The sequence below is a fragment of the Pteropus vampyrus genome, unplaced genomic scaffold (genome assembly GCF_000151845.1).
Source record: "Pteropus vampyrus isolate Shadow unplaced genomic scaffold, Pvam_2.0 Scaffold199, whole genome shotgun sequence".
Classification (NCBI taxonomy): Eukaryota; Metazoa; Chordata; class Mammalia; order Chiroptera; family Pteropodidae; genus Pteropus; species Pteropus vampyrus.
This window is the reverse complement of record NW_011888980.1, coordinates 432,236-444,734: the sequence shown is the minus strand read 5'-3', so window position 1 is coordinate 444,734 and position 12,499 is coordinate 432,236. Positions and strand designations below refer to the sequence as shown.

The 12,499-nt window shown below is 36.7% G+C and overlaps 1 protein-coding gene across 2 annotated transcripts in view; it reads left to right on the top strand.

Moving 5' to 3' along the window:
• Positions 1-12,499, top strand: part of RASEF (RAS and EF-hand domain containing) — a 63,416-nt gene that overhangs the window by 34,126 nt on the left and 16,791 nt on the right. The window contains exons 5-9 of one of the 2 annotated variants that reach the window (XM_011372040.2): positions 3,540-3,617; positions 5,806-5,921; positions 8,023-8,091; positions 9,328-9,412; positions 10,283-10,371. In XM_011372040.2, coding sequence (XP_011370342.2) covers positions 3,540-3,617; positions 5,806-5,921; positions 8,023-8,091; positions 9,328-9,412; positions 10,283-10,371 — 437 coding nt within the window. The remainder of the gene's footprint in view (positions 1-3,539; positions 3,618-5,805; positions 5,922-8,022; positions 8,092-9,327; positions 9,413-10,282; positions 10,372-12,499) is intronic. The other variant, XM_011372041.2, reaches the window with a different exon arrangement.

Below are 12,499 nucleotides of genomic sequence, written 5' to 3'. Positions count from 1 at the left end.
TAATTATAACATATTCCTTGGTTTCCTTGGCTCTGGTACACTGGTGGAAAATATATGGCCTCTGCAGCATCATTTTCTGTACTCTATAGCAATGGCATACAAGGCCAGTCAGTCACTGCTTGGATGTGGTCTCTGAAACTTCAGCATGCCACTGCCAACTGAGCAGTTTTGGCATTGGGATGACACCTATGTGCTAGCCCATCCTACTGTCCATCACACACCCTTTTAGACAGTCTCGCTGGAATAACACATCCAGTCTAATTGACAGTCTTCTCTGTGCATAGAAATTTTCAGATGATGTAATTGGTATTCAGATAAGATATGAGCTCTTGGAAAAGGGGTAAACCAACCAGGCCTTCCTGGGTCCTGGTGATAAGATTTAGGTAAGAACTGGAGCCCTTGGCTGTGCCATATCCTTCACTTAATTATAGTGATAATTAAACTAGCTAATTGATGTGCTATGTACGACCCTCTATCGCAATCTGGGTAATAGTCTTAGAGGTACCAGTCCCGGTGATATGTATATATAGCTTGTAGCATTTTGCAGTTCTTTCACTTTTATAGGTTTCAATTCCAGAAGTACCATACATCTATAGTTATGTGATTTACTTCCGTCCTCCCTTCTTGCCATACCTTTGTAAGAGACTTGGGATCATTCTTAGTTTGACACAAAATGTTTCTTATCTATGGGGTTTTGAAGAACCTCTTTAAATCAACAAAAAATTTTTTTCTTTTAGGAAAAACGCAAAGCCGAGGAAGCCCTCAGTGATCTCAAACGTCAGTATGAAACAGAAGTAGGAGATCTACAGGTGACAATAAAAAAACTCAAAAAGGTAGGTATGTGGCAGCTAGACTTTTAGGGATGGCCTCAGGATAATAGTGTATCTGAGCTATTAGCCACAAAAAACATTTGGAATCACATCAAAGCAGCAAATGGAATCAAATTTCAGAGTCAGATCGGACTCCTTGGCAAGACCTTTTTTAAGGGTCCCTGATTTTCTTTTCTGTTTCCAAAGACAACCTGTCTTTTCCATAAATCTAATAAATATGTCTGATCCCTTGAACAGTTGTCCATCAAATCTCAGTTTTCTTTCCTTAGTTTTTCACCAACAAGGTGTCCTGAATTCCTGTATGTCCAGTGGACTGTGTGCTCATGACAGTAGGGGACTGTGTTTCTTGGTCATGTATCCTTGAATCCCTACTCTGAGCTTACTGTAAGGTACATAGTAGGTATCCAGTGAACAGTAAATGAAATGAATATTCCTCTTCTATGTAGAAAGATCCAGATCTAGGGGACTCTGACAGCAAGTGGTGGGAGAGAACTTGAAGTGTGAGCAAAGAGGTGTGAATAGTTTTTGGCCTTTGCCCTATTTTGTTCATGATGAGTAGGGTGCCTTTCACTCAGTGTTGTGCTGGTAGATGCTTTAAAACGGCTTTGGAGAGGAGAGTGGGGAAAGGAGAGATTTGCAGCATTTGCCAATTTCCATGGTATAAACACTACCACCGTTACTGATTTCCAGCTACCAAGTTGACATCACTGAATGCACAGTCTGGGAAGAGATGCTTAAAATAGGCTCTCATCTGCCAGGACTAGCTGGTGCCAGCAGAGTACCGGATCCACTGTTTGCATGTGGGTGGTCTCCATAACTAATGGAAACATTGTGCCTAAAATTCAAATGAGTACTTAAAAAATAATTGTTTCTGAAAGTGGCATTGTGAATTTGGGCATAGCACTTTGCTTTTCTGGTTATTCATGTGCTAACCTTTAATGCTCCATCTAGTGTTTATATTCAGTGAGATTAAGTGATGATTAACTGTATTTTGTGAGCTATTGTAATATGAATCTCTAGAATTACTAAGAATTCTCCTCGGTAGCCTTAAAAAATGTACTAGCAATGTCAACCTTATATTGAATTTCCAAAGGTCATTAGACTGTGCATATGATGCAAGTGTTACAGAACTCGAAAGGACCTATCCCCCGTTTATGCTAGAGTCACAGGTTCTCCTAGTCACTGTCCTCACATATTTCTATGTCTTCCCAAATCTTTAGACAAAAAGAACGTGTGTAAGAAGCAACAGTTTCTTGCCCTGATACAGCATGTGATGAAGACCAGATAGACACTGAACAGTGAGTCAGGAGTGATGAGGCCTGAGTCCTTACCAAGACTGTGCCAATTTCTGCCTGTAACACCAGGGACAACTGGCTTCATCTTTCTGATTTTTAGTTTCTAACATGAAAATGTTATTAATTATTAAAGTGTCCTGCCTAGCCACAAAAACTGATATTTTTTTGACTTTATAGTTTATTAAGCTCTTTTTCATGATTTAAAAGATCTAAATCTTAAACTTAAAAAAAAAAAGTATAAATATCCTACTTTTATAGATGAAAATACTGAGTTCCAGAGAGGTTAAATAACTTATTCAAAATCACACAGCTAATAAGCAATGGAATTGTCCTACACTACGTAGTTTATGCTTTCTCTCTTATACCAGACTTCCTGCCTGAGTAGTGGGGTTGTTCTACAAAAGAATAAGAAATGACTTATGTGAGAATATGTTAAAGGCTGTAAAGAACTATAGAAAAGTTTGCAAAGTTATTATGATTGCCATTACCTTATGCCATTGATTCTGAGAAACTCACTTTGCCCACAGTTTTTCTTCTCTGAAATTGGCATGTATTTTGAAATCAGTGGCTCTTCTGAGTTACAGTCAGCCACGTGACAGTCATAGCATAGTTGCTTGAAAATCTTCAGTTGGTGCCATCTGGCAAGATGAAGAAAGTCCAGTGTCAAAATACTTAGATTTGATGAAATAAGGCATACATTTTGATCAATGCATAGATACTCAATTAATGGACACCCACAAATCCCCACATTTCCCACGGGATGTCAGGAAAGACATTTTTATTGTGTTATAGATGCTCGTGAGCCAATTTAGTCTGGAAATACTAACAAGTCAACCAGCAAGTAAAGCTCATGTACATATGTATATAATTTTGTGTGCATGTGTCTCTAGCTTCATATCATACTTAAATTCTGTTGATTTCAGTCATTTAATAAATATTTCTAGAAATCACCTTGAAGAAAACAGAGGTGATTCTGACACTAATTCTGCTCTTAAAAATCTTAGAGTCTAGAAGGAGAAGTAGGACATTCACAAATACAGGATGGAAAATGCTAAGTGCAGAGAAAGTTCTAAGTGACTGTAAAGGTCAGACTCACATGCGATGTAACTGAGAAAGCAAGGATTGGGCTGCTTAATTGTTGAATGGTTTCTGGAAAAGGCTTTTCAATTGTTTTCAAAGAAAATTTATTAAACAAACAAACAAAAAACCCCTCTTTTCAAATGTTTAAATTTTTCGAAGTAAATTTTTAAATCTTTATGAATTGATTATATTTAGTTTAATGATTTCCAAAGTCATATAATGTTGAAAATTGAAGACTTCTAGAATTCCCATTTCTATATGTCAAGGATATTCCTAATCTTAACTGAATCGATCAAAGTAAGTTTTTAAACACAACTTTTATTTGTTCTTTCAGCTAGAAGAACAGTCGAAACACATAAGTCAGAAAGAGGATGTGGCTGCATTAAAAAAACAAATCTATGATTTATCAATGGTAAGAATCACCTTTTCATTTACAGAAATACATTTCTTGTTAGACTGCTAAACAATCATGCTATTATTTTAGTGTTCCAGGAATAGAAGCTTAAAGAGAAATTAAAGCTTAAAGATAAATTAATACTCTAGTTGGAGAAAGTCTTTGAAGTACCTTCAACCAAAGGTATCATTTATGCAGGCTTCTTTCCTCAGTGATACCCCACCTATTGCGAATGCTTACATTTATTTTTTATTCAAAGAAATAATAGCATGGCCATTAAACTTTCAGTAGTTAACTCTGCATTCTTGTAACATCAAGTCTGGTTTGTATCCTGGCTTTGTAAGATGAGACATTATTGCCCTGCCCTTCCTCTAGCTTTCCTCTTTCTGTTCCTTTTCCATCTTCTGCTAACCATATCTTCAGTTTTTCTAGTGCCAGTAGAGATAACATTTACATAGATTTTATTATCATCAAGTTTTCTTTATTTGTATTTAGGTTTGACTCTGAAAGTTGAAAGCCAATAATGAACATTTCCTTTATTATGACTCTTCTCACTGCGGAGCCAAGAAGTAGGTTAGCATGAGCTAGAATGGCATTTCTTTCTCTCCAGCCATTTTCCCTGTGCCATTCAAAAGAGAAGGCTCCTAGCCTCGTGGTCAAATATATCCCTTTTCTGTACCACCAGTTCCATATTTTGCCACATCTTAGTTGGCTTTGTATTTAGATCATGACTTTCTTGTAAAGTTGCTTGTTTTTCTTGGATTTCTTGGTTAAATTTTTGGTTTCTTGTTGTAAAAAGAAATTCTGCCATCTTCATGATATCACCAATATCTTGTAACTTCTTATTTATTCTTCCCAATGCATGGAATTTATTTTTTTTCTGCTTAAAAATATTGATTCTGGAGTCCATGAAGTTTCAGTTCTTATTGGACTTTGTTTTTTAAACTTGCTTCCCATTTGTCATCTTGGAATTTCTTTTCATTTTAGGTAGCTGGTGTAGGTAGGATTCCTGTGCAGCTAGGTAAATAGATCTGTTTACCTTGAAATTTCTCCTTTGAGAAAGGGAGGACCCTAGGAGCTCTGTGTGAAGCCGGCTGTCAGACTGGGGGACATGGATCTTAAGAGAAGCTTTAGCTTTCTTTGTAGGAGTCAGTCATTTCTTTTTAAAAAGACAAGCCCTGTCTTGTTGCACTTGAATGACTCTGGTTGTCTGCTGTTCCTTCCTAGAGTAGGAGCAGGCATGGGCTTGAGGGGCTGGGTGACTTAATGTACAGATTTAATCTCTGTTTTCAGCTTTACTCTCACTCTGGGTTTTTGCCTGGCCAATGCCCTTTCTTTGTTCTACAGAAGATCCTTCAACACACATCTTCTGGATCTCCTTTTCTCTTGTTCTCTTCCTTTTGTCAGCACATTTCCATCATCTAGAAATGTTTAAATCACTTGACTGCAGATGGGCCCCTATTCCATTCTTTTAATTTTTATTGCTTTATTTTATTTCTTTTGCTATTTCATGTTAATGAGGTCTCAAGAAGGAAGGAAGATGAATTCATGTACTCAGTTCACCATCTTGAACTGGAAGCTGTCAATGAATTTTTTTTTTTAGAAAAGTGCTTAGATAAATTCTTAAAAATTTAAAAATTCTTTAAGAATCCTTAGAAAATTCTAATTTCCTTAGAATTTCTTTAAAAATATGATGTGTGCTTTTAATTTTTTTAAACAAAAATTTTTAAAGAAATTTCCCAACTACAGTGGTTTATTTTTAAGTGCAAAACTTAAGAATGTTAGGTGATAGGATTTATTGTAAAAAGTAGCCAGTCTGTTTGGTAACGGGTACTATGTATTCCATAGACTTATCAGTAGTTTCATAGTTCTCATTAAGTAAAACAGATGTTTAAATATTTGGTCTAAGTTAATTTGCCAATAACATGTCAACATAATAATAAACTTGAGTACTAGAGTTTGGCACCGAATGTCAAGTATTTTTTAAAAAAAAGAACAATTTTGAAGAATTAGATTTTTGACACTTTAATACTTTATGATAATTTCAAATTACCTTGAATTGATAATTATTTCTTTGAGTACCAAGATTTGAAGAATTGTGGTGGGGCGAGAGTGATGTATGGCAGAGTTTCACTGTACTTGACTTCATTTCTCCCATGTGGAAGAAACTCTGAATTTAATGACCTGCAACCTTCTTTGTCTCTAGGAAAATCAGAAAGTTAAGAAAGATCTTTTAGAAGCACAGACAAACATAGCCTTTCTTCAGAGTGAATTAGATTCTTTGAAAAGTGATTATGCTGATCAGAGTCTGAATTCTGAAAGGTATGAAACTTCATACTTTATTTTTCAGTTTGAGTGGAATGTTTATTTGGGTAACCACCCATGGGAATGAAACTCAGCTATGTAATAATAAAGGCTTATTTATTAACTTTACTAATACATTCTTCGCTTTCTAAGGATTTTGCTTTCAGTGTCAGATTGCCTAGTGATGTGTCTTTTTAATTTTTTTAAATGCAATAATTTAATAATTAATTAAATTATTGACTAGGTAGGACAGTGCAGGGCTTAATAAATGTTTGAATTAACTGGGAGCAGAAGAATATACCTGAAGTGTCAAGTGTCAGTGCTAATAAAAGTGCTTTGAAGGTAGAAATCCTGGCCCTGCAACACAAGAAAAGGGAAAAATAGACATCTTAGGCAAGTGATTTTATTGTGCTATGTTTCAGTTTTGCAGTATGGTGTTAATAATGTAAGACCTAACACACATGCAGGCATGTACTTATGTATATATATACACACACATGGGTGTATGTATATGTAAAAATGAATATATGTAAATATAAAATATATATGCGCACACATGTTTGCATGTAAATGTACATATATTATACACCCACATATGTACTTGGGAAAGTATCTTGCTTTTTGTTTGTTGGTTTACAAACTTTATTCAGAGTCAAGGCCCTGTAATGGAAAACAGTGAAACATTTGTTAAGTACTCAGAATATACAAGTCTCTGAGCTAAATAAGGAGTTATTAGTGTGGCGTACATAGAAAAGAAAACGTGGACTCTGCTCTTTCAGAATTTCAAATTTAGTCGAAGAAGACAGAAAGCTAAAAGATTTCGGAGTTGACATAAGAACTGAACCATGTCAGACACAACATGACCAGCAGTGTCACAGGTCGAGTTCATTGCCATGTGATGGTAGACAGTGCGTTCTTTTAGTTCAGAAGAGGTGAAGAACTTTACTAAAGAGGAGGCACTTGAGGTGACCGTGGGAGGAGGGGTGGGTTTATTTATGTTGGTCAGGAGGAGCAGAGGTAACATCAGCAAATACTTAGTACTTTACTAGTATTAACTCATTCAGCCCAGAGAATATTCTGTGAGATAGGGATTTTTCTTATCCCCATTTCACAGATGGGAAAAGAGAGTCCAGAGATGTTCCAGGTGAGGGAGTAACCAAAAAAGGGGCAAGAACATAGAGGCAGATAAGACTGGTTTGGGGCACAGTGGCCAGACCACTGGAAAGAAAAAAGCCATTTTGAATGGAAAGGTAAAACTTAAAAAAAATTAAAAAGTTTAAAAGCTAGTTTAAGGCTATACTGTAAGGACCAAAAATTTTTGGCTAAGGAACTTAAATTCCTATAGAAAATTGTGAAGTCTTTGGCCTTATCAAGAGAGCAAATAAACAGATTATCGTGGACAAAGTTTGATAGCCTGAGAGCTGTGGAAGCTAGTGATGGGGTTTGTATGCTTAGAGATGGGGCTGAGGTAGAATAGGGGCTGGAGGTCAGTGGCTAATATTCAGAGTGGACATTTAGAGAAGGAGGCCAGGGCTTCATAATAAAACTACAGAGGTGTGTGTCTGTTCACAGCCAGTGGAGAAAGCCTGGTCTTGTGGGTTCTTGTGGTTCAGGGTGAGGAGGGAGGGAGGCCAGGAGCAGGGGCAGTGCAAGGAGAGGAGAAGGAATCAGAAGAAAGGTGAAAATGGCTGGGGTTAGGATTGTGTAAGGCTTGGAATTAGTAGAGAAGAGTCAGAAGAGAGAGCAAATTGGATAGAAGGGATTGGTAATATGAGGGCCTGGGGAGAGGGGACTTAGCAGAAGGTCAGTGGTTCATTCTCAGTGAAGAACAGAGCAAGGTCAGTGAGGTGGGGATGGAAGACCTTGTGGTTGCTGAGAGGGAGATGAGGTGGAGCAGAATGTCACACAAGGAGGCAGAGGGTATGACTGTGCTTGTGGAGTCCCAGAAAGAGAAGAGGCTGCTGATAGCACAGAGGAACCAAACTGGAGCACGAGTGAGATAGAAACTGTGGTCAAGAGCACAGGTCTTTGAAAAGGAAAAAGAATCTGGGAGGGTATGTATGGGTAAGGCAGGACTGAACACCTAATTCTCATTCAAACATAAAATATAATTTTTCAGGGATCTGGAAATAATCCGAGAGTACACAGAAGATCGAAATAGTCTTGAGAGGCAAATTGAAATACTCCAGTAAGTTCTCAGATAAAATGCTCATTACATTTACGTTTTACTTATTTTTTCGTTAATAAAACGTGTGCCACATGAAACATGAGGTGCTGTATTCTAAAGACCTAGTTCGCAGGTCCACACCTGTTTCTTCTCACTGTGCTGCATTTAGCATATCCACTTAGCTCTCTGACATTTCTAATCCTAAATAACCTGTTCAACCCAAGGGCTAGAGTGTAATTCTCTAGAAGTCCTCAGAAGTCAGGTGGTATGTCCAATGCATCTTTATTATACTTGTAAAGAGTAATGGCCCTAACTCTAATGGCTCTATGGCTCAGCACACTGAGAGGGTATCAGGCCTCTCACGGTAGTGCATGTCACAACACCAGGTCCACATGATCATTCTTTTGCAATTTATTGTGCTTGGTTAGAGATAAATTTTTCTTAGTTTTTTTTTATTTTTTATTTTTTTTATTTTTACCCTTTTGGAAATATTATACCTGCTTTGTCACCTTCACAACTGAGTTGCAGTAACTCCGGCCTCTGAGGCCCTTCCCCACAAAACTTCCCCTCTCCCTCCCTTCGTTTTCTACCCATGCAGTATTTTCTGTTGGTTGCACTTCCCCCAAATGAAGTAGATCAGGCTTGACAAATTTTTTTTCCACAATTTTTGCATGCTTTTCAAGTTCTCATCTATGGCAATTATAGAGTTGATGTATTATCATAATTTTGTTCATTTATTCATTCATTCAGCACATTTTCACTCAGTACCTTTTATGGGTCAGGGCTGCTGAAAGCTGAAGATAGAGTGGTAAGCGGGAGAAAAAGGTCTCTCTCCTCATGGGGATAGTCTAGAAGAAGACGGAAACTCATCAATAATTATAGAAATAAATATAAAATGCCAGGGGCATAGAGCGTGGCATGTGGGGCTGGCTGGGTCTGGGCATTGAGGGAGCAGACACTTGCACAAAACTTATTCAAACGAAGGAACTACCCGAAGAAAGAGTGGTTCCACAGCACAGCCGATTCCTCCCTAAAATGCCTTGAGACCTTTAAAGAGAGGTGATAGATTCATTAAGTTGTAGTTCTAGTAATGAATTATGATCTCAGTTTATGAGGTGTGAAGGGAAGTGGTAGAAAGTTGCAAGAGCTAAGTAATTTCACATTCTGTACATCATAGCCTGAAAAGAAAGTGGTGACATTTATCTCCACCAATACTTTTCTGTATCGATTTACTTATTAAGTTTATTTACTCTGTAGAACGGCCAACAGGAAACTGCACGACAGTAATGACGGCCTGAGGAGTGCCCTCGAAAACACTTTCAGCAAGTTCAACAGGTCCTTGGTATGCAATAGAGTTTTATAATACATTTTGTTCTGTCTTGTGGTAAAGTGTTTTGATGAAAATTTTGTATTTAGAGGAGAACTTAGAATCATGTGATAATATAAAAAAATAATATAAGTAAATATAATAAAAAGAGGTCACATTTTCTCCGATTAAAACGAATGTGCTACCCCACTGAGGACGTACATGCCTTTGTTAGACATGCTAGGAAACCAGAAAAAGATGTAAAGTTTGACTTGGGTCCTGGATGCGTTTATAATGGAGAGGGGATTAGATAGGCATAGATAGCAATAATATAAGAAAAAGTGAGCAAGCCTGTGGAGGTACACATGAAATATTGCCCAGTTGAGAGGAGGGAGAGGGTGCTTCTGGCTAAGGAGTGTGTTTACACACATCGAGTATTCTTTATGGTAGTGAGATTATCAGAGTGGAGGCCTTAGATTCGAAACCGTCCTACAGAAACAAGCCGAACATTTGGAATTTTGAAGACTTTCCCCAGACTGTGTGTGCTAGAAAGCCTCTTCTCCCATCATCAAGTTTGGGGTTCCAGTGCCATAGTTTTGGGTATAGACAGATCAGTCACTAAGCCAGATTATGGTTTGAGAAGAGACAAATCAAAGTTGGTATTGCACAGTCCTGGCAGATTGGGGAACCGGGTGACCCTTTATGGCTTATGCAGTAGGGTTTGGACTTAGGACACAATGAGGAGAAAGTACTATAGTCTTGCCATTTTCTGGGCTCACATTTGTTCATGTAGGATACCAAACTTTTAATTACATTAGGAGTTAACTAGTGTGCTACAGTTTTAATAAACATATAAATGTATATAATGTTTACATGGACTAACAAAATGTTACTTATGTATTACAGCGTATAAATAATATATCACCAGGGAATACAATTTCTAGGAGCAGTCCCAAATTTAATGGTCATTCTCCTCAACTTCTGGGCTATGACAGGTATGTTAATACCTACTTACTTTTTGTTTGAATTCTGGATTGAAGTTAAAAGGATAGTAAATTTCCTTAGAGGTAAATTAAAATAATAAAATCTATTTTGGGCACTCATTTCTATTTCTGCTCTTACTTTAAATTTCTGAAACATGACATATGTAAAAATTAAAGTAAAAATGTTTCAGAGAGGGCAAAGTGATTTCCTTAAGACGCCATCATGACTTGGTTTCATGTATGCTCTCCTTTACCTCATCCCTAATCGTGTCTTGTTTCTTAGAAGTAGACTCAGTAAGAGGAGTTTGTTGTTTCAGGGAAACAAGTTGAACTATAGTCTACGACGTTGAGATTTGTCATAATCTGTAAATGTTTAATAGCTTAGCATAATATTATGTAAGCTATGTTCAAGGAAAAGAAAACTTTCAAAACAAAGAGAAATATAGCTAGTAAATATTTACGAGCTAATGTATTAAAGGAGTCACAGAGGCTTACCCGAAGTGGAAATTTAGCTCTGTTTTTAATCAAATGAAGTGAAACATTGGCCCCACCGTCACTTGAAATTCAGCAATAAAAATGGAAAGATTATGTGTATGTATACATGTATGTACATAGAGCTATGTCCAGTGTTGCTGCTTAAGTTACTTTTGGAGTATGTCAAAGTTTGAAAGTAGAAGTGAGTGCACAGACTACAGGTTTCCAGCTCTCCATTTCTGGTGTGGCTTTCCAATTCATGTTCATTCCCTTTTCATTTGAGAACCTTTGGTCCAAAGATTACTGTACTTAATATCTTGGTGATAGCAAAATGGTGCCCTTTCAGGAAGGTGTGTTTATCAAGGCTTACTGGTGGTGATCACTTTTAAGAAAATTCTGTCCACGTTATCAGATGTTTTTATTGTTCACTGATTAGTGAAATAAAATTTTTTAATGGCTTATCGATTTATAGACAGCTGGCTCCTCTGTTCTTGGGAAATGGAGATTACATTTTTTAAAATATGTGGATGTGATGCCATTTTTCTGGACTGAGATTTAAGGTCAATTCTAAGTATACAGGGGCAGAGTATATATATTACTGAAAATTATTTCAGAAATTTCACCATGATTCATTTTTGAAAAGAGTAGACACTATAAATAAGGCTCATCAGTACTGGACTAAGAGTTTCTCAACACCAGAGACAAAATCATCACATCCCAGGGGCTCAGAGTAACAGGAACATGTCATTGTGTGCTCAGCACGAGCAGTAACTACGGGAGACACCGTGGTCCATACTGATTTTCCTTTTTGGAGTGTCATTAGTTTGATATGAGAAGTTAACACTTTATTTTCTTCTGGATGCTAATAGGAAAAAAAACTTAAAAACTTATTGGAAATTTAATTTTATTGCTTGTGTGCTCTTATTAGATTTTAACTTGCATATTTGTTTTAGTTTTGTGTTTTTTTCTAAGAACTCTAACAAAAATGTAACTTGTTTTATATTTTTACATATTTAATTGCAATGAAAATGTTCTTTGGATAGGTAAGAATAGTTTACTTTTAAAAGGGTATGTATGTAAATTGAGTTTGAGAAAATCTGATCTGTACCTATAGGTTTAACTTAGAGTCTAGCTATTCATGGAAGTGATTTCTCAATTTGTGGTTTTACTTCTACTTCACTCCTTTTCAAAAATACAAATAGATTGAAAATAAAATTCTGACCAATCATAACTCGAGATGAAGTAGTTTGTACTATATTATAGTGAGACTGGTTTCCTTAGGTTCCTTACAGATCGACCTAACATCAATTTCAGAAGGAGAGTTTCAGAAATAATGAAACAACGAAAAACTTACACACACTCACACACACACACACACACACGCACACACACCCTACCCCTTGCTGTCTAGTAGATTGAGATTTGGTATGAGGTTCCTGTCCCAGGATAAAGACTTCATAATTGAACAACATATTTAGAGAGAGTATGGTGGTTAAATCATCTTTTCCCTTAATTTTAAACATTTGCTAAAGGCACCAAAATGTTTTTGACTTCTCAGACTTATATGGCTTAATTTTTTTATTTTAAGATCACCCTGTCTTTTCTAAGGATATCCATCTCTTATTATTTCTTGTATCTGGAGACTCATGTACTTTGCCCATTCTTC